This window comes from Ursus arctos, unplaced genomic scaffold, assembly GCF_023065955.2.
Source record: "Ursus arctos isolate Adak ecotype North America unplaced genomic scaffold, UrsArc2.0 scaffold_24, whole genome shotgun sequence".
Classification (NCBI taxonomy): domain Eukaryota; kingdom Metazoa; phylum Chordata; class Mammalia; order Carnivora; family Ursidae; genus Ursus; species Ursus arctos.
Genome location: NW_026622919.1, coordinates 1,000,291 through 1,022,493, shown reverse-complemented (window position 1 = coordinate 1,022,493; position 22,203 = coordinate 1,000,291). Strand labels below are relative to the sequence as shown.

The window sequence follows — 22,203 nt, the reverse complement described above, 5'->3', positions numbered from 1 at the left end:
AGGCTCCTCTGCTATGAGCCTGCTTCTTCCTCTCCCACTCCCCCTGCTTGTGTTCCCTCTCTCGCTGGCTGTCTCTATCTCTGTCGAATAAAATAAAATCTTAAAAAAAAAATACATAAATTACAATATTTACCAAGTAGAGATCAAATGGGATGAATGGCTAAGAAAATTCTGTAAAAGAGCGGAAACAAGAACAAGCTTGTTACATGTTTTTGTAATATATTAAAAATATTACAAAGGGATGGGTTTTTTTTTTAAAGATTTTATCTACTTATTTGAGAAAGAGAGAGAGAGAGACTGTGAGCAGGGGGAGGGGCAGAGGGAGAAGGACAGAGTCCCAAACAGACTCCCTGGTCGATCCCACGACCTGAGATCACAACCTGAACCGAAACCATGAGTCAGCTGCTTGATCGAATGAGCCCCCAGGCGCCCCGCGAAGGTCTGGTATCTAAAGCAGGACCGCACCAGCGGGGAAAGGACCCCTCACTGGAGCTGTGTCAAAAATAAATCCAGACCCAAATCTGACCATGAGGAGGCGCCATCCCGGTCTGCCAGACACTGGCCTGGCTCTTCCAAAATGTCAGCATTGTGAAGGACATACAAGGTCAGCAGACCCGTTCTGGAGTGAAGGAGATGCCCACACACGCACCTACCCCCATGCAGGCACATGTGCAATAACATGCTTACACGTGCAACCCCCACATGCATGTCCACACACACACACGCGCGCACGTGGGTGTGCAAGTGCTGGAGGCAATGTGGGTCCTGGATCTGTAACTCACAAAATCTGAGTATACAATATGTATTAAATTCTAGGATCATATTCACGTTTCCTGATTTTCATAATGTCGGGAGGTGTCCTTGTTTTCAGACATAAAGGGGCTCGATGTCGGCAAGTTACTCTCAGCCAGTCCAGGAACAAAGTTGTCTGACTGTGTGTGTGTGTCTCTCTCTACCTACCATTTATCCTATCATTCATCCATCCATCCATCCATCCGTCCATCCGTCCATCCGTCCATCCGTCTATCCGTCCGTCCGTCCGTCCGTCCATCCATCCATCCATCCATCCATGTGTATAAATAACCCACAAAAGAAGAAATATAAATGGCCAATAGATTACAGACTTTAATACCACCAAGGACATAAGAAACTTCTAAAAGATGAAATTTTTTTAGCCCATCATATTGGTAAAGATTTGAAAAATAAGGGGCACCTGGGTGGCTCAGTCAGTTAGGCATCTGCCTTCAGCTCAGGTCATGATCCCAGGACCCTGGGATCCAGCCTCAAGCGGGGCTCCCTGCTCAGGGGGGAGTCTGCTTCTCCCTCTGCCTCCATGTGCTTGCTCTCTCTCTCAAATAAATAAATAAAATCTTAAAAAAAAGAAAGAAAGAAAAACAATACCCAGGTGGGTAAAGCTACAGTAAAACATCCATATGATGTAATTTGTAATTTTATATTTATTATTTATTTAGGTAGTTTTTAAAAAACAGCAGGAGGGGCGCCTGGGTGGCTCAGTCGGTTAAGTATCTGACTTCTGGTTTCGGCTCAGGTCATGATCCCAGGGTTGGGAGACTGAGCCCCGAGTCAGGCTCCACATTCAGTGGGGAGTCCGCTGAAGATTCTCTCTCTCCCTCTGTCCCTCCCTCCCCACCTAAAATAAATAAATAAATCTTAAAAAAAAAAGCAGCAGGAAACATACTGAGGTGTTACTGGTAATTATGCTTGGGTGCTGAAAATTGGAGCCTTTTTCAACGGTATTTACTGGATTTTACATTTTGGTAATGAAATGCAATACTTAAGCGATTAGTAAACAGTTATTAAAACTACATTTCTTAGATAAAGGAGTATTACCTGGGCTGCAAAATGGGGTTGCAACTGTCCCAGAGGGGCCTCAGGTGCGACATTCTGTTTCCGGGCCTCAGGAGTGGGCAGCGGGTGATGACGTGGCTTTCCTAGAAACAAGAGGAGGAAAAGGATTTGCTTTTTCTTTTCTTTCCTTTCTTTTTTTTTTCTTAAAGTAAGCTCCATGCCCAGTGTGGGGCTTGAACTCCCAACCCCGAGGTCAGGAGCCATGTGCTCCACCGACCGAGGCGGCCAGGCACCGGAAGGTTTGCTTGCTGTGCACACCTCACTTCTTGATCTCGCTGGTGCCAGGCCCAAACGCTCCAGAGGCACGGCCCTCTCCTCCCCTACACCAGTCACTTCTCTCTTGCGGTGCGCCTGGGGGCGACGCCGGGAACCTTGTGCCGCGGCAGCTGAGAGCAGGGGCGCTCGCACACGACTCACAGCTGCGACGCCTGACCCAGCGCCTCCCAGCCCCGGAAATCAACATGTTCACCAACAGACCCAAAGACACCCTCTCTGCAGCACAGAAAAACAAGCAGCGGGAGGTTAAGTGAATAAACCTGGAGATTCTGCCTGTAAGAGGCGCTTCGGCACCCTGTCTCACTTAGAAAAGATCCGTTAACTCAGGTTGAGTCAAGTTACCTACACATCTTGGAAACTCATCTGTAAGCTGACATACCACAAGGTACAATTACTGTTGAAGTCACATTTCTCAGAATAAGAACCTACGTGGTTAAACACAAGGTTACTGAGGACTCCAACGAGGTTTTTGCGTGTTTGAGTTGTAAATAACGATACGTACTGTATTAGTACTGAGTGACGTACCATATGTATGGAAACAGAAAATTCTTTTTTTTTTTAAAGATTTTATTTATTTATTTGACACAGAGAGAGAGACAGCCAGTGAGAGAGGGAACACAAGCAGGGAGAGTGGGAGAGGAAGAAGCAGGTTCATAGCGGAGGAGCCTGATGTGGGGCTCGATCCCAGAACGCCAGGATCACGCCCTGACCCGAAGGCAGACGCTTAACCGCTGTGCCACCCAGGTGCCCCCGGAAACAGAAAATTCTTAAAAGCTTATAATCTCTTCATTTGAAGCTGGTGGTGGTGAATGCATCGCATGTTAGCATCTGGGTACAGAACTAGTGCTGCCATCTTGGACCTCCTGGGAGGGTCCGAATGTACGACGTCAGTTTTTTTCCAGGAGGTAAAAGGACATGGGAAAGACAAAATTTGGAAATGAATTTATTTTCCTTAGTTTTTAATACCTGAGCTTAAAAGCTATGAAATTCGAAGACACACAAACGGCCAACAAGCCCATGGAAAGGTGGTCGACGCCGTTAGTCATCAGGGAAATGCAGCATCACAGTGAGATACCACTTTGCACTCGTGAGGGCGGACAGAAGAAGAAAGAAGTCAAGTGTTGCCTGAGATGTGGAGACATCAGAGCCCTCCCACGTCGCTGGTGGGAAAGTCAAACGTTGCAGTTGCTGTGGTAAAGTTTTAGTTTGACGAGAGCTGAAGGCCAGGGTGCTTGTCCCTCACAAGGACCGTCTCTGAGCCACGGAGAGGCTGCGCAGGTCTCGTCCGCAGTCCCGGTTCCTCGCGGCCAGCCGTGGTCTGCACACAGACGACCCTGCACCTGCCCTGCAGTCAGGTCAGCAGTAGCCTCACCCGATGTCGCAGGCCCACATCACTTCCCTCCCTCCTCTCATCACGGAGGCACTTCACCATTTCAGCGTCGCAACAAAGGGGAGTCAGCTCAGTAAGATTATTTTGAGAGACCCCAGTCACAGAACTTTATTTACAACAGATCGCTCTAATTGCTCTATTTTATTGTTATTGTTGTGAACCTCTTACTGCACCTAATTTATAAACATTATCATGGCTAAGTGTGTCTAGGAAAATATGTGGAATGCGTAGTGTCCGCGGTTTCAGGCATCCCCTTGGGGTCACGGAATGTGGGTACAGGCGTCCGACGGCATCGCTCTGCCCCCTGTGAGGCAGGATTTCCAGAGCTCCAGTCGAGAACAATGTGCACTCCTCTGACCAGGAACCAAACTCAAATGGATCAAGACTTCGTCACGGAGGACACTTGCGACATTTGGACGTGCGACTTCCTAGGTATAGAAGGGCCCTTTCTCCTTCCTCTTAGCCGGCTGTAGTCTGCAAAACCCGAATGGCTTCCGCTTCTGTAAACTGACGTGGAGCATTTTTTTTTTTTTAAGATTTTATTTATTTGACAGAGAGACAGACAGCGAGAGAGGGAACACAAGCAGGGGGAGTGGGAGAGGAAGAAGCAGCTCCCATTGGAGGAGCCTGATGTGGGGCTCGATCCCAGGACTCTGGGATCATGCTCTGAGCCGAAGGGAGACACTTAACCGCTGTGCCACCCAGGCGCCCCGGAAGTGAAGCATTTCTAAGCGGCATCTGTCTCCCTAACTCTTCAGGAACTCAGAAAGTTTTGCTAGCGGATCACGGGGGGCATCCCCAGAAGCAGAAGTAAGCACTGGGCTGGCCGGTAACAGGCTGTGAGGGGCAGTTCACAGCGCAAGTTGAAGGTGAATGTCAGAGGCGTGGACCTCAGCTAGGGGGCAGTTATCCCAATTGTTGGACTCTCAGAAAGCAGACCTTCTGAAAGGCATGGGATCTTCTTCGAAAAGGCCTTGCATGAAAATGAACTTCTGCCCAGGCATCAGCATGAATTATCAGAAAAAAAGTTCCAACTCGAACAAAATAAAATGAATTTTTCCACTAAAATTACAAATGGAGAGGTGCCTAGGTGGCTCAGTCGGTGAAGCGTCTGCCTTCGGCTCGGGTCATGATCCCAGGGTGCTGGGGTCGAGCCCCACGATGGGCTCCCTGCTCAGCAGGGAGCCTGCTTCTCCCTCTGCCCCTCCCCCTGCTTGTGCTCTCTCTCACACTCTCAAATAAATAAACAAAATCTTTAAAAATAAATAAAATAAAATCACAAATGGAATTCAAGGCAGAGCAGCAGGCTCGGCATCTTCCATTTCTTCTGAGCGCAAACCTTTCACTGGGTATTTTCAGGGGTAGTGAAGAGATATTCGTAACGACCCATCGCAAGGTGAACTAATGGGAGACGCCACTTGATGGTGGAATAGAAACTCGGTTTCCTGTAACCTGTTGTGCATTCACGAGAACAGAGGGGCTGCACCTGTTCAGTCTTCTTTCTGCTATAATCTGATGTATATGACATTAAAAGTACTGACTACATGGCAGTTTTTGCCAAAATAGTGCCTGTGATCATTTGAGATTATTTGGGTCTTTGGTTTACAGCCATGCGACAACGGAAAGCACTATAGGGAGAGGATTTTAAAAATCCCAATTTATATGAAAACAATAGCCTTCTACATCTTTACAAAATCGTTGCTAATGAGCATTTGAAAACTGTCCACAGGCTCCAATTCAGCCCATTTTCTGGGTATTCCATAAATTTAAGTTTGAAAAACCATTATCAGCACTCGAGTCTGCAGCCTTCACGGGAGTGTCATTCAGAATAAACATCTATAACCGATTTCAGTGGCAACACTTCCAATTAAGTACGGAGTAAGATATTTGTATTTTACCTTGTTTCTTGTATGGCCCGTTGCTTCTCATTAGAATAATATTAGCTTTATTGAGGCTATTTTAGAATTGTAGCTATTCTTTGTTTCTTTCAAGTTGAAAAGTATAAGTTCAAAGGTTTTGATTTTGGTGTTATCTTTATTTTTTTATTTTAAAGATTTTATTTATTTATGTATTTGACAGAGAGAGAGAGAGAGAGAGGGCTCACGAGCAGGGGGCAGAGGGCAGGGGGAGTGGCAGAGGGAGTGGCAGAGGGAGAAGCAGGCTCCCCCCTGAGCAGGGAGCCCAATGGGGGACTCGACCCCAGGACCCTGAGATCATGACCTGAGCCGAAGGCAGATGCTTCACCAACTGAGCCACCCAGGCGTTCTGGTGTCTTTAAAGTGAAAAATTAAATAAAGCAACCAGCATATGTTGATTTAAGGGGGAAAAAAGCGCAAATCACAGGCCCCAGGTGGTGTCCCTTAGGCTGGGTCCCAAACCAGGCGCATGACCTGAACCAGGCTGAGCTGCGGCTGTGAGGGCGCTTCCTGACAAGTGACAGCACAGGAAGAAGGCAGGGAGAACCGGGCAGAAACACAAGAGCCATGGCAAGATTTTAACACAAAAATCACCGTTCTTGGCAGTTCAAGTTGTCAAATACACATAAATTTAGAAAGAATGTTAGTAAGTATGTATGATAAAGGCTGCTTAACAGATTCAAAAGTAAATTTCAACATGTGTTTAAAAATAACTAAAAAATTCTAAAACTTCTCCCAAACAACTCAAGTGAAATAGAAAAGCCGGGTGCATAACCGCAGAGTATCTGGAAGCTAGTCACACTGACAATACCGTCCCTCAAAACCGCGGAGACACGGCCAAAGCAATACTCAGACGGAAAAGTCACACCTTAAAACACGCAGTTACTAAACAAGAAAGAATAAATGTTAAAGAAATCAGGAAGGAGCAATCAAACAAACCTGAGGAAAGGAACGAACAAACACAAAAAGTAAACTCCTTGTAAAGGTACGGGAATCCATCGGCTGGCTCCAAACAGCTGCCTTTGGGGAACCCCCCCTCCCCGCAAGGCAGGCGAGAGGGCGGGCAGAGAAGGGAGGGAGGGGAGAGATTTCCAGCAGATATTATGAGATCTCCAGAAAAGATCAGAAACAAATGGGAAGAAGAGTATTTAAAGAAACAATGGCTGAGAATTTCAAAGTATGGGAAAAACAACCAACCATAAGTCTTAAGATTTCAGAAAACCAACCGATTCCTGAGCAAGTTAAAGTAAGGCCAACTGATCCCGTCCAGACAGAGGCTGGTAACACAGAAGAAAGGCAGCCAGAGAGAAAAGGGAGGCCCTCCCCAAGGACGGGGCTCTGACCAGGAGGGCCGGCTTCTCTGAGGACACCGAGGCATTCGCTTTAAAAAAGGTTGTGAGAGAACGCCAGCGTCAGGTTCTTGTTCCAGCCAAGCTATCATTCTAGAAAGTGGTCAAAATACAATCATTTTTTTAAAAAAGATTTTATTTATTTACTTGACAGAGAGAGACAGCCAGCGAGAGAGGGAACACAAGCAGGGGGAGTGGGAGAGGAAGAAGCAGGCTCCCAGCGGAGGAGCCTGATACGGGGCTCAATCCCAGAACGCCAGGATCACGCCCTGAGCCGAAGGCAGACGCTTAACCGCTGTGCCACCCAGGCGCCCCAAAATACAATCATTTTATGACAAGTGTGTGCACTGCCCGCGTGAGACTGTACAAGCCAGGGTGCGCGTCCCCGTGTCGCAGTCACGCGGAGGGCGCTGGGGCCAGAGAGCCAGCCTGGCACGAGTCTGTCAAGCAGAACATACAACCTGACTGAGAACCATTGCTTCTAAATCAGCATAGTTGACAACAGACTGTTAGATGCCTGTGTAATTATGAATAATAAATGTAAATAAGGATTTTAGTATTTATGTACACATGCCTAATACATAGTGTTGGGCCAGCAGGCTAACTAAAGCTAGGTCCCTAATTTATTTATATTTTTTACCAAATTCTTTTTTTTTTTTTTTTTTAAGATTTTATTTGAGAGCAAGAGAGCGCGAGGGGGAGGGAGGGGCAGAGGCAGAGGGAGAAGTAGACTCCCCGCTGAACAGGGAGCCCAACGTGGGGCTCAATCCCAGGATCCTGAGATCATGACCTGAGCCGAAGGCAGACGCTTCACTGCCTGAGCCCCCCAGGAACCCCCCCAAATCATTTCTTGATGAACACAAACTTCATCAGGACAATGACACGGTGAGGAAACACAAAAGGCGCCATGCTGTGGGATTCCAACTGTGGGACGCTGGGGAAAAGGCAGGACCACGAGACAGTGAGAGGGTCGGCGGCCGCCAGGGAGGGGCGGGATACACAGGCAGAGCGCAGAGCACTTCCAGTAAAACTATCCCATACGATCTGCCGGAGTCCCGCGGTGGACGCGTGTGGAAACATATCTATCCCAACCCGTACGACGCCCAGCACCAAGAAGCCCCGCAATGTAAGCATGGAGTCTGGTGCTGGTGGCGTGTCGGGGAGCTTCGTGGATCGTGAGAAACACACCACTGTGGTGGGACGTTGATCGCGGAGGCTGGGGGTGGGGGACATCTCTGTACCTTCCTGGCAGTTTTGCTGTGAACCTAGAACTGCTCTCACACAGTCTTTACAACAGTGTTCGGTATTACGACCCTTGGAAATAGCCTTTTGAGAAACGCTGGCTTTACATGAGATCCCGATGGTGTGCGCAGCTGGGGCTTCTGGGAAAAGCAGAGTTGGCAGGTAGACGGCATGAAGGGAGAGGCCCCACAGCGCGTGATGTGCCGGTCTCCACCTCAGAGGTGAGGGGTGAGCAGTCAGAGGAGGGCCGCTCCACGGCCTGTGTGCCCCACACGCGGGGCTGACGGAGCCGGCCCAGGGCCAGGTGCAGCCTGACCGTAGACCCACACACAGTCTGCCTGTCTGTCAATGCAGATCTTGAGGCCTGACCTGAGCGGGAGGGGCAGGGCCGGCACAGAAGCCCGACCCCGGTCGGCTCGGCAGGGCATGTGGGATGAAGACTGGGCAGCTAGAGCCGAGGCCACTGAAGGGGCTGGACCGCCAGCTCCGTGTGAGGGTGCTTCCCAGAAGCAGCTGGGGGCAGACGCGCCTTGGGGCAGGTGCCCGTGAGCCCTGGGATCTGCCTTGCCTGGCGGAGCTGGAGAAGCCCCTGGGAACAACTGCAGACTGGTGCGGCGGCTCGGGCGCCACCTTGGCTGGACGGTCTCGCATTATTAATGTTGTTAAATGATGATAAGATATTCGTGTCACAGTTGGTTTATAAGCCAGATGTATTTACGAACCAGATAAACTGTCTTTGTAAAAAAATGCACAGACCAGTGTTGCCATCGGGTCTACGCACGTCCGTGGGAGAGGAGAAATCTACCACCAGCACGCTTCTGAGGGAAGATGGCCTTCCCAAAAGGAAACAGTGGAAGAGTGTTTGGTATATTTGCAAACTGCAAATAATATAGAAGTACCCAGAGAGAACTCCCTGAATTTCACTCACGAAGTTCCTCCCCAAACCACCAACTGAAATTGATACACGTCCTTGCGGTCCCGTGTTCGCGGTCACATACGTGTGCACACACCCTCTTCTGTGTGCCTGCTGTACAAACGCCCTGCTGTGCGGCACCTGCACAAGAGGGGTCAACGGGGTCAACACACACGGCTTCGGGCTCATGACAAGACGGCACAGACAACGAGAACGCGCACTGGGAGCGCTGGTAGCAATTTGGAACTGCCACCTTTTTCCTGTAGTTGCCAAAGCATCACCACATGGACGGGACTTTAACAGGGAGAAAAGGCTCTAACTGGTGTGAGGCCAGGCAGAGGCCGCTCCTCTGGACTCCAGCGCCCCAGCACGAACACGCAGACCGGTCCCGATGACTTTCTCATGGTAACAAAATGCTGCCAAGAACAGCCTTGCACATACGTCTATTTCATATCGGTGAAAAATCTTTTAAATAGGTTTCTAAGAGAAGAATTGCTGATCCAAAGGGTATAAACATTATAAAACCTGACAGAGCCAAACTGCCCTCCGAACAGGCTTCGCCAACAGGATCCCCACCAACAACGCCCCTGCTCTCCTCGACACTAAGGGTGACTTTTCCGTCTGAGACTCAAACTCAATACTTAACAAACTTACTTTGCCTCCGCAGACGCCTGCAGAGGCCGCGTGTCACCCGCACCCTATCAGCTATGTGACTTCTCCTGGGACTCGCCATCCTGGCCCTTGCATGTGATCTGTAGACACCTGCTTTAGGTATCGATCCTCTTCACCTGTCGCACATGTCGTGAACACTGCCCCCAGTCTGTCATTTCCCTTTATCTTTGCTCACAACGTCTTTTCCTTAGAGACTTTTAAAATGTAATGCCATCATACCTGTTGATCTTTGACTTCCCCTGCCTAGGGGGTATTTTAATGTTTTATTTTATTTTATTTAGGGAAGCCTTTCTCCATGCTTGGGGTTGTTGCAAAGATGAACTGAGGTAATGTGTGCACAGCTGATGGGGGAAAGGCAGTTTGGACTGAACCCCACACCGCTGCTCATATGAAGGTCTTAGAAAATAAGGAGAGACAGCCACAGGTCCAGAAGAGAGCAGAGAGCTATGAGCCGCCATGTGCCACTCACTTTACAGGCTGGGGACTATGGATAGTTTCCTAGCAAAATGGAAATAACTAAAATTAATCTAAGAAGAGGCAGAAAACCCACACAAACAAATCACTGTAGAAGAAAATAAAAGACGGTTAAAAGTCTACCATCAAAAAAGTCACCAAGTAGGGAAAATTCTTTTGCTGAGGTCTCCCTAACCTTCAGAGGAGGCTGAAAACTTAAGTCACTAGGGATCTGTGGCTTTCTCTGACACTGTGAGGCAGGAAGGTGCAGGCCTGGCAAGAGGAGACAGTGAGTTTAGCCAGATTTGAGGCTGAGTGATGGAGAAATTGCAGAAGGCAGGAAGTATCTGGCACATAGCAGTGGCTCCTCTGTTGGAAGGATGGATGGATGGATGAATGGATGGACGGATGGATGAGTGTATGGGTGGGTGGATGGATGGATGGATAAATGGATGGGTGGGTGGGCGGATGGACGGACGGATGGATGGATGGGTGGGTGGGTAGATGTGTGGGTGGATGGATGGATGGATGGATGGATGGGTGGGTGGGTGGGTAGATGTGTGGGTGGATGGATGGGTAGGTAGATGGGTGAGTGTCGAGTGACTCACTGAAATACTTAGCCGTAAGGTCAGGCTGGCTATAGGTAACCACAATGAGAAGGAAAGACAAGTTCACTTCCACTAGGATTAGAGGGAGAGGGAGGCATGGTTGCAAACAGAAAAGGTCTTGGGACTTGGAGGCTGAGAGAGAGCACCCTGGAAGTGGCATAGCACAGCATGGAGGCCAAGGTCAAGAGCAGCAAAGCTCAGATGTGGGAGGGAGGGTGTTGCTGGTTTAGAAGACAAGAGAACAGAATGGAGTTAGAAGAAACAGAGTCATAAATGCTGAAGTTGCTGTGGTTGCCGGCTAAAATGACAAGTGTGAGGGAGGAGAGTAAGGGCAGATGGCACTGCCTCCCAAAGAAACGAGGTTTTCAGTGAACTTGGCAGAAGATGGTCTAGAGTGTGTCTGACAAACAAACGCAGTCAGCCTTCCTCTTCGGCTTGTGACCTGGAAGGAGGACGCAGAAGGGCTTTCACTGAGCAGGTCCCGAGCGAGGCACATAGCCAGTCCCTCACGGGGCTGCAAACGACACCACTGCCGCTGCTGTCGTGTGGACAACACACGGAGATGAATCTGGTTGTCCCCATTTACTATTCCTCCTTCCAGAGATGGGATCTTAGAAGGACAGAGCCTCTGAGACCGCCTCTCCTCCGTTACCCTGCATGGCAGGGTGGATATCCCGCTGTGTCTCAAAGAGCCATTTGGGCTAACTATACCCATGAGGTTTGGTTTGCTCTGCCCCTTGGGCCCCTGGCCCACAGCAGCCACTCAGCAAGACAGCAGCTGCACAGGCCTCCTCTTCGGATTTCCTCAACGGTCTGCACCCGCTCTCTCAGAGACATGGCGCTCCCTGCTGCCCTGCTGCCTAAGTTCTCCCACGTTCCACTTGCTACTCACTAGATAATTCTACTCATATTCAGACCAAAACCACTAACATAATAAAAACTATTATTATCCATGCAGCTTAGCTGTGGGGGTCCTGAGGATGAAGCACAAGGCCGACCTTCCCCTCCCTTTCTGTGCGTTGGGTGTTAAGGACTTAGGAAGACTTGCCCAGGAAAGCTAAGACCGTAGTTGACAGAGGAAACATTTTTTGCTGATATTCCCTTTGCAGTGCTCTGGGCTTTAGACAATAGACAGGAGAGAGGGAATGGCCTGTCTCCCATCAACCATGGGTGGAACCTGAAATCCCTCATCTCTGATCATCACAGTATCTCAAAGCACAGAGAGGCAGAAGCCATGTTAAGTGAGGGGATACAGCGTGAGGAATGGGGGTGCCACAGGGAAATGAGAGCAACTGCTTCTGAAAGTGGTCTGAGAGCCATGTGGCCAGTGGCTCGCTCTGGGCACTAACCAAGAGTGTTCGACCTGGACAAGGCTACTCCTGGCCGTCCGTGGTGACAACCATGCAGCCGCCCCATGAAGGACATCATCTTGCCCACCAACACTGGTGCCTTTGGTCCTCTAGCAACAGGGGACCTTGGCTTTGCGTGGGCAGCTGGACGTTTGCTCTCAACCGATGACCCTACACCAGACCTTCCAATAACCCACTGGTAGAAAGGTGCACCTCAGCTAAATTTGGACCTTATCCCTTCCATCTCCCCTTGCATGGAACAACAGTGTGATTATGTGTCATTAATTTGAAGCATGTTATTTCCTTATGGGCTTTTTAAGAGACAGTATCCTATACACTATTGGCTTGTGAAATACTATTATAAGTTATAATTCATGCAGTGAACCCTTGTTGAATAAATTATCGGCAAAGACAGTGTCAGTATGAGCACAGCTTGCAGCAAACAAAGCCCTGGGCTCCTGTGTCCTCAGTGGCAGCCTGGGCCTGTCCTGCAGGCCCGGAACACAGGCACGCCTCTTTCTAGTCTGGTTGGAGCGCTGCCTGTCTTTCTTGGGAACCAGGGCCCTCTGAGACCCCTGTGGGCAGCCAGGCATCTACTGCCAGAGGTCTCAGGCCGGGTCCCAGGGGACACACAAGTCCCGGCAGAGCCGGCGAGAACATGGCGAGAACACGGCAGCTGTGGCTGCTCCCTATACGCAGCCCAGAAACGCCGTCTGCTCTGCTAACTGCAGTATTCCCCTCAGATGCCGCCCGAGACGCGGGTCCGGGGAACTCCCACCGCGGGATGAGGCTCTGCTCTGTGCCGTGACTCCTGACCCCGGCTTCCCTTCACAAGGGCAGCTTCTGTTCTCCCTCCCTCAGGGCAGCAAAGCTGCTCTGCTCCCGCCTCCCAGGTCCCTCCCCTGCCCCCTCCAGAGGAGCAGGCCCGAAGAAAGCACTTCTGAGAGGGCCCCTGGCCCCTGTGACCCCACTGCCCGGTGGAGCAGGGCACTGCTCCCAAACTCACCTGGGGCCTGATGGCCCAGCTCTGCACGGAGCCTGTTCCCCATCTCCAGGAGCTGTTCTTTCTCCAGGCAGAGGCGAAGGATTTTTCGGGCTGCCTCCTTCAGTTTCCTCTGGAGTAGGGGCACAGACAAGGCCTGTGGGGGCTGTGGCCCCTGGTCCTCAGTCCCTGTGGGTCCTTGGTCTGCAGGGACCTGTGGATGAAGCCACAGGCAGACAGCCCATAAGACAAGCCATCCAGGTGGGAGAGGGGCATGTGGGTGTGGGTGCAGAGCCGGCACCACGGGGGGACAACGGGATAAGGACCAGTGTGCTTTGGGAGTGAGATGGGGACGCTGCCTCCTCCACAAGTGGGGTGAGCGAAGATCACGAAGCCCTGGGCCGGGCCAGGCCTGCTTTTGGCCCCTTGTGGCCCCCACCAAGCCCATGTCTTTCTCACAAGGACAATGAGGAACTAGTTGGAACCCATGCCGAGCCTCCAATGGGCCCCCAGGACCCATGAGGGCTCACGTCTGATTGGATCCCCTGCGTGGCACCAGGGTTACAGGCTGGGTGCACAGGTCACAGGTACCGGGGTCACCTGGTGTGGAAGGGGCTGGCAGAGGCCTGACGGACAGCCTGCGGTGGGCGCCAGCCTTCCTCTGTACTTCCTTCCTGCCTGGACTCCGTGCTGTGGGTTCACTGTGCCGGGTCACCACACAGCCCCCATACAGACACGCAGTCACACCCAGAGGGTGTTCGGAATGAGGGGGTGTAGAGAGTAAGAGAAAGGGAAAGACCAAGGTGTGCGTGCCAGACAGAGGCCCCGGAGGAGCCAATGTCCAAGGCCCCGAGGGACGCAGGTGGCCTATTTAGGCACGGCTGCTCCTGACACTGTGAAAAGCTACACTGTGCCCTGTCTTGGCCTCATGACGTGGAGCCAGAACAGGAGCCTGCCTGGAGTCCCTGGAACAGACCAGCACGTTCTGTCCTGGCCCCACTTCCCGGTGTGCCTTTCCAGGGCTGGCAGGCGCCCGTGTACTCGGTGGCCTGGAGCCGCGGTGACCACACACGGGTGCCTCCAGTGCAGGCCGCAGGCTGGCTGGGCAGGATGACAGAAAGGGGAGGAGAGCGGGAGACGGCCCCGTGGCAGCACAGCCCCCGCACCCAAATCCTGACCCCCTTCCCCCGTGACGGCGCGTGGGCCTGCTATCAACCGCGCAGGGCACCGGCCTCGCCCGCGCTCTCCTGAGGGCCCAGGACATGACTGGGGTCCTCAGGCCTGTGGGGGGCCTGGGACAGACCTCGAGGAAGGGAGGACGGAGGCCTGGCCTCCACAGGAACACGATGGTGGGAGTCTCCTGTGCCACTTGAAGTGAGGAAAGATACTTTGCAAAGCCCAGAACGCTCAGACGCTGACGAGAAAGCTCGCTTCTGAGAGCAGACCCCAGCCCACAAGGCAGCCCCCCTGCATGGGCAGGGAGCCGACCCCACACGCGGGCCTGTGGCTGGGCTCTGGCTGGCCGGGGAGCCATGGCTGTAAGCTTCCCAGGCCCTAGTCACCGTGGCTGCACATGGTGAGAGGGCGCAGCAGCCGGGGCCGTCCTGGGCTAGGTTTCTGATGCGATTACTTTTTTTTTTTTTTTTACAGAGGCACAGCAAGAGAGGGAACACAAGCAGGGGAAGAGGGAGAGGGAAAAGCAGGGTCCCAGCGGAACAGGGAACCCGATGCGGGGCTCCATCCGAGAACCCTGGGATCACGTCCTGAGCCGAAGGCAGACACGTAACGACTGAGCCACAAGGCGCCCCATCTGGTGCGATTCCTTTGACGGCTTTCTCAAGTCTGCCCACACCCACCATGTAACACTCATTAGGACAATCCCGGGACTGCCAAACCACTGCGCGCTTTGGGGCCCCCACAGCCCCCACATGCTGGCCCCGTACACCCTCGCCTGCTCGGGGGGCTGCTCCCAGAATCCTGGCCAGGGGGGTCCACATCTGTGCAGCACAGGGAGGGCTTGGCCGGTGGAGGGGTCCTCGTGAGGGAGGATTCTGTTCCCAAGGGCAGCGGCGACTGCACTCCACAGAGCCTGACGTCAGAGCATGCCCCAACTCGGGGGTGCAGAGGGGCACTTGCCAGGGCTGCAGGGGCTCTCGCGGTGGACATTAGGGATCCCAGTCCTTCTGCAGGTTCCCAGGGGTGCAGGCAGAACTGGAGAACACTGCCCCCCAGTGGACCCAGAGCGTCCCTCCCGCTGTGCTCAGGGGACTGGGAGGACCAGTGGACAGGAGCAGGCTTGCCGGGGAGAACTCTGGGGCTGTCAATCCAGCGGGCTGGGGGTCACTGGAGACACAACAGGTGCCGGTCCAGCAGTGGCCCTGCTGCCAGCTGGAGAAGGGGCTCCGAGTTCCTCACGGGCCCTTGTCCTGGGCTGGGGTGGTGAGGGGCCTGCCTCCATCTGGGAGAATGTCAGACTCGCACGGGAGCTGCCAGGGCAGCGCCGCGGTGGCACCAGACCCTCTGCTTCGTCACCATCGGCCCCTTGCGCCATATGCATTTCTTCCTGAACCGCGGACAGGAAGCTGGAGACACCGTGCTCAGTTACACCTCGATGCTTCAGTTTGTACTTCCTACAAATGGACGATTCTCCTTGTAACCGCAGTTACGAAAACCAGACATTTACCACACATACAACACTATGACCTACCACATGGGCCGCACGGAAACCTCACCAACTGTCCACTCGTGTCCTATAGTTTGTTTCTCCCGTCCAGGGCGCAGGACCCCGCAGGACATCTGCCTCGCGGGGCCCTGCAGGCTCCTGACGGGCACAGTCTCCACAGTGCGGGCCCCGATTCGAGCGCATCACTTGCGGCTGGAGTCAGCAGTAACCTGTGACCCCCTGCGCGGTGGGCTTCAAAGCCCAGGACATCCCTCCGTCCCAGCGTCCATGACAGGAGTGCATCTCAGTGAAGGGGTGTCTGCAGGCTGCCCCCCTGGACAGTTGCTCTTTTCCCTTGTAACTGAACCATTACTGGTGGGAGACACTGAGTCACAGCCTTGCCCCTTTGTGCATCACGATGGCTTCCCGGCGCACAGGCCCTCCACGTCTGCAGATGATGTTCTGGCCAAGGACCAGCCCTCCCCTTTCCTACCTCTCCTTGTCAGCACAGACCTGGGAGTCCCACTTACTGTGTGGCCAGGGCCTGGGGCCCTTCTGTACCTGCGTCCTTCTGCCCCATCTCCATGTGTCCATGGTGGAGCCCGCCCCTTCCTCTCAGCAGAGCGAGACTTTCAGAAACCAGGCTCTCGGCACTGGTGGCACTCAAGGCTCCTGAGCTGCCAAGGTGCTAGCCCTCCTGCAGTAGAGCTGGGCTGGGCACAGCCACTGGATTTCCTGTGCCTCGGTTTCTCCCCAGGGTCACAGTCACTTCAGCTCTAGCCTGTCAGTCAGAATCAAACATCTCCATTTTAAATCCTGCTGATACACATGATTTCTTCCATCGAAGCAAGTGGGGTCTGTGACCAGGCTGCTAACAGAACCCCTAGTGCTTCTGACCTCAGGGCCGAGCATGGGCAGCACCTGGAATGAACAGTGGACACGGGGTGAGGCAGACGTGCTGCTTGCCGGCCTCTGTGGCCCCGTGGCCAGGACGGTGTATCCGAGCTGAAGAACGGTGGAAGGGCTCGCGCGGGGCCGGGGCTCTGGCTATCCAGGTGGCATTTGCTAAAGGGCAGTGCAGGCGGTTCCGGGTCCCACCTCCCGGTGGCCTCTGAGGGCCTCCCCTCTGCAGCCATTCTTCACCTGTCCATCCGTCCCAAGGTGCGTCCGGCCCTCCTGTTGTTCGTGAGCCAGAGAGGAGTGGACCCGCCCTCCCCTCCGGTCCTTCAGGGCTGGACGTCGTCCGAGAGCTGAGTCCCCCTTGTGCCTCTCAGCACTGCCTTCTACGTCCACGCTGCTGCCGCCGGAAAGCTCGCCACATCTCCCAGACCCCATGGTACAGTCGTAACTGCAGGCCCCCACGGGTAACGAGGTCACCATGGGTCACCACAGGTAACCAGGAACTGCAGTCACCACGGGTAACCCAGGTCACCATAGGTCACCACGGGTAACCCAGGAACTGTAAGTCACCACGGGTAACCCAGGTCACCGTAGGTCACCACGGGTAACCCAGGTCACCGTAGGTCACCACGGGTAACGCAGGAACCGTAGGTCACCACGGGTAACTCAGGTCACCATAGGTCACCATGGGTAACCCAGGTCACCGTAGGTCACCACGGGTAACGCAGGAACCGTAGGTCACCACGGGTAACTCAGGTCACCATAGGTCACCATGGGTAACCCAGGTCACCATAGGTCACCACGGGTAACCCAGGAACTGCAGTCACCGCGGGTAACCCAGGTCACCATAGGTCACCACGGGTAACCCAGGAACCGTAGGTCACCACGGGTAACCCAGGTCACCGTAGGTCACCACGGGTAACCCAGGTCACCGTAGGTCACCACGGGTAACGCAGGAACCGTAGGTCATCACGGGTAACTCAGGTCACCATAGGTCACCACGGGTAACCCAGGTCACCGTAGGTCACTACAGGTAACCCAGGAACTGCAGTCACCACGGGTAACCCAGGTCACCATAGGTCACTACGGGTAACCCAGGAACTGCAGTCACCACGGGTAACCCAGGTCACCGTAGGTCACCACGGGTAACCCAGGTCACCGTAGGTCACCACGGGTAACGCAGGAACCGTAGGTCACCACGGGTAACTCAGGTCACCGTAGGTCACCACGGGTAACCCAGGTCACCGTAGGTCACCACGGGTAACGCAGGAACCGTAGGTCATCACGGGTAACCCAGGTCACCGTAGGTCACCACGGGTAACCCAGGTCACCGTAGGTCACCACGGGTAACGCAGGAACCGTAGGTCATCACGGGTAACTCAGGTCACCATAGGTCACCACGGGTAACCCAGGTCACCGTAGGTCACTACAGGTAACCCAGGAACTGCAGTCACCACGGGTAACCCAGGTCACCATAGGTCACTACGGGTAACCCAGGAACTGCAGTCACCATGGGTAACCCAGGTCACCGCAGGTCACCACGGGTAACCCAGGTCACCGTAGGTCACCACGGGTAACGCAGGAACCGTAGGTCACCACGGGTAACTCAGGTCACCGTAGGTCACCATGGGTAACCCAGGTCACCATAGGTCACTACGGGTAACCCAGGAACTGCAGTCACCATGGGTAACCCAGGTCACCATAGGTCACCACGGGTAACCCAGGAACTGCAGTCACCGCGGGTAATCCAGGTCACCGTAGGTCACCATGGGTAACCCAGGAACTGTAGGTCACCACGGGTAACCCAGGTCACCGTAGGTCACCACGGGTAATGCAGGAACCGTAGGTCACCACGGGTAACTCAGGTCACCATAGGTCACCACGGGTAACCCAGGTCACCGTAGGTCCCCACGGGTAACCCAGGAACTGTAGGTCACCACGGGTAACCCAGGTCACCGTAGGTCACCACGGGTAACCCAGGAACTGCAGTCACCACGGGTAATCCAGGTCACCGTAGGTCACCACGGGTAACTGACAGAGTAAGAAAGTGCACACTTGACAGCATTTCCATCACAGCCGTCGGTTAGAAGAGAAGCGGCCTGTGCTCCACGTCTGTGGGGACGGCCGCCGCGGGGCTCTCTCCACAGCTCAGAACTGTGGCTTGAACCAGCCACAGAGCCCGCTGGGTACCAGGTGTGGAGGGCCTGACCAGGAGCAGACGGGAGCCCCACTGTCATCATGACTGCAAGGGTGGTGGCCTCAAACACTCTAAGAATCCCCACAAGGGTCCTCTCCAAGGAAAAACCCAATTTTGCTTCAATTTCAGGGCCCTCTTAGCAAGTCAGGGTCTCCGTTTTAGAGGAAACAGAACAGCCCTCTTCATATGTGTGGTTTTCCCACACTGGAATTTTTTTTTTTTTTAAGATTTGTTTGTTTATTTTGGGGGGGAGGCAGAGAGAGAGAGAATCTCAAGCAGATTCCCCACTGAGCACAGAGCCTGACGCGGGGCTCGATGTCACGACTGTGAAATCATGACCTGAACCGAAACCAAGAGTAGGACGCTTCACTGACTGAGCCACCCAGGCGCCCGGCCTACGCTGGACTTTTAAGTGGTGGGATCCCGAGGCCTGGAGGCCGCGGACCAGGCCCGACCATGAACGCCGAGGCAGAAGCAGGGGGAGTGGGAAGCAGCACGCCAGGGGCCCAGGAGGGCTCTGCAGATGGCCACTCGGGTGACTTGTGCAGCAGGCCCCAGACAGCACAGTGGGAGTGGGAGCGGTCGGCACAGGACACCTACCTGCCTCCCAACGGCCACCTTGTCCAAGGCTCGCGGCTGCGGCCTGCTCCCAAGACGCCCCTCAAGCTCAGCCACCTGTCCCCGCAGCTCCGACACCTCCAAGTGCAGCTGGTCCACCTCACGGGGGAGCTCGTGCTGGACGGTGTCCGCGTCCAGGGGCCGCTGCAGCACCTGGAGGGCCGTTTCAGGGGCAGTCAGGAAGGGGGTGGGGGCTGGGGAGGGTAGGGGGGCAGGGAAGCAGAAGGCTGGAGGCACTTAGAAACGGCAGGAAGATCGGAAAGCAAACGCAGTTGTAAGTCTCTCGTCTCTGACTCAGCAGTCGCTCCCCACACCGCGCCCCACCTGTGCCCTGCTGTGTGGACGCACGTGCCTGCGGCAGAGCCCACGCTGGACCCCAAGGCTGGCTGGGGAGGTCCAGGCCTGAAACTGTCTGGACAGAGGCAGAGGGCCTAAAACCCTCTTCCTGAACCCAGTTCAGGCGGAAACAAACATGTAGAAAATGCAGGTCACCAGTAGGGGGCAATCCGGGGCTTGGGACCCGAAGTGGGGCGGAGGCAGGGGTGAGGCCAAGGCTTTGAGGAGGAGCTAACTGACGGGACTCGGGTTCCAAAGGGAAGTCCCAGGAGTAGGCGGCCTTGGGAGTTACAGGTCGGCTCTGAGATCCCCAAAGCGGGTCCGGCCAGAGCTCCAGGGCCAGCCCCTCACTCTGGCAGCTTCTCTGGACAACGTTTGTCCTCCTGCTGATACAAGGAAGAAAAGAGCAGGGGATAGAAAGAATGACACCCCCTCTACACTCTTTTCCCTTTCATTCTCAGGAAGAGACAATACGTTCCTATTCCAGGAACTCCTATAATGAATTCCTGGCGAATATTTTATTCTTTGAATTTGTCGAGTACACACCAAAAAAGGTGACCATTTGGTAAACAGACACTGTTAATTAAAAAACACCTTGAGGTGGGTATTTTTCCCCATGATAATCATAACATCTATGATTATCAAGAGAAAACTAAAAGCTTATATTTAAATGTTTACTCCCTGTTTGCAAAGTGTGTGTGTGACATCCCAACAGTGGGCAGAACGGGAAGCAGCGAGTCTGAGTGTCTTGTGCCCCCGCCCCTCATGCGGTGAGGAGAAAGAGGAGAGCGGTGAGTCCCCTCCATGATGACAGTGACACTGCTCTCAGTCAGGACAAAGCACAGCCTCCTGGAGCGCCACCTGCAGCCGCCGGAAGGCTCAGCCGCCGGAAGGCTCAGACGCAGAGCGCACGAGGCAGCGTGATTTATGTGTTTATGGACTTAGGACATGTGAAAACGCTCTCTTCTTGTTGCCTCATGAAAAACGTATCTGTGCAAAAGGCAACAGGATGGTGTAACACCAAAGTACAAGCCGTAAGCAAATACAGACACAACAGGGCTGCCTGGGCGGCTCCGTCAGTGAAGTGTCTGCCTTCAGCTCAGGTCATGATCTCAGGGTCCACGGATCGAGTCCCACATCGGGCTCCTGCTCGGTGGGGAGCCTGCTTCTCTCTCCCTCTGCCACTCCCCCTGCTTGTGCTCTCTCTCACAAAAAATGAATAAAATCTTTTTAAAAAAATAAATAAAAAAAATAGACAAAACTGGAAATCATAAAAACTAAGAACATTTGTGCTTTGAAGCACATTATCAAAAAAGTGAAAAGAGAAGCCTTAGAATGGAAGAAAAATTTTACGAAATATATATCTGATAAGGGACTAGTATCCAGAAGATACGAAGAAGTCTTAGGACCCAACATGAAAAGACAAACAACCCAATCACAAATGGGCAAAGGGTCTGAACAGGTATTTTTCCAAAGAAGACACACAAACGGCCAGTGAGCCCATGAGACGACACCCCCATGACAAGTCATCGGGGAAGACGCAGACCCAAACCACGCGAGGTACCACGTCACACCCATAGGATCGGCCAGAATCCAGGGACAGAAAATAGGTCACGTGGGTCAGGATGTGGCGGTCGGGATCCTCACACGCGGCCAGGGGGACACGAAGCCGCACAGTCACGTGTGAAAATGGTTTGATGTTTCTTCAAAGAGCGAAATACAGACTGACCATGTGACCCAGAATCCCGTGCCTACACATGTACCCGAAAGAATGGGAAGCAGGGCTTGTCAGGTGCCTGGACACCACGTTCACAGCAGCATTATTCACAGTTGCCAGAAGGTGGGAACAACCAGGTGTCCATGGGGTGAAAGGGTCCACACGGTGTGGGAAGCACAATGGGGTATTACTCGGGCCTTCGAAGGCATCAAGAACTGATCGATGCCACCACCTGTGATGAACCTTGAAGCCATGGTGCTGAGGGAAACGAGCTGGTCACAAAAGGACAGCTCGCAGGACCCCAGTCCCAGGAGAGTCATCCAGCCCACCGGAAGGACAGACGTCCCCAGGGGAAGGGGTATGGGGCTGGTGTTGAATGGGGACAGTTTCTGTTCAGGTGACGGACAAGTTCTGGGAATATTAGATGGCGGTGACACGTACACGGTATCGTGAATGTGGTTAATGTCAATGTACGCTAGAAAATTGTACGCTTCATGTTTGTATATTTTACCACAATGAAAAAAACACTAAAAAAAGAGAAATTATGAATTTGAAGCAATAAAGCACGGGCTGTGACCCAGGGCACACGTGTGACAGGGCAGGACGTGTGCCCCAGGAAGCAGCGGGCTCCGGCCCAGCGCAGGACTGTGGCCTGACCCCAGACAGGCTGCTGCGGTGTGTGGACACGCCCGTCACCCTGCATGGTCCTGCCACAGCTCGGCACCCGGACTCGCTCAAGCGCGTCCCGAGTGCG

General features: G+C 53.4%; 1 protein-coding gene across 1 annotated transcript in view; it reads right to left on the bottom strand.

Moving 5' to 3' along the window:
• CCDC57 (coiled-coil domain containing 57) overlaps window positions 1-22,203 on the bottom strand; it is a 99,419-nt gene that overhangs the window by 32,506 nt on the left and 44,710 nt on the right. The window contains exons 16-18 of the mRNA XM_044378685.3: window positions 19,379-19,549; window positions 13,044-13,233; window positions 1,852-1,952 (exon numbers count right to left, since the gene is read on the bottom strand). Of these exons, the coding sequence (XP_044234620.1) occupies window positions 1,852-1,952; window positions 13,044-13,233; window positions 19,379-19,549 (462 nt within the window). The remainder of the gene's footprint in view (window positions 1-1,851; window positions 1,953-13,043; window positions 13,234-19,378; window positions 19,550-22,203) is intronic.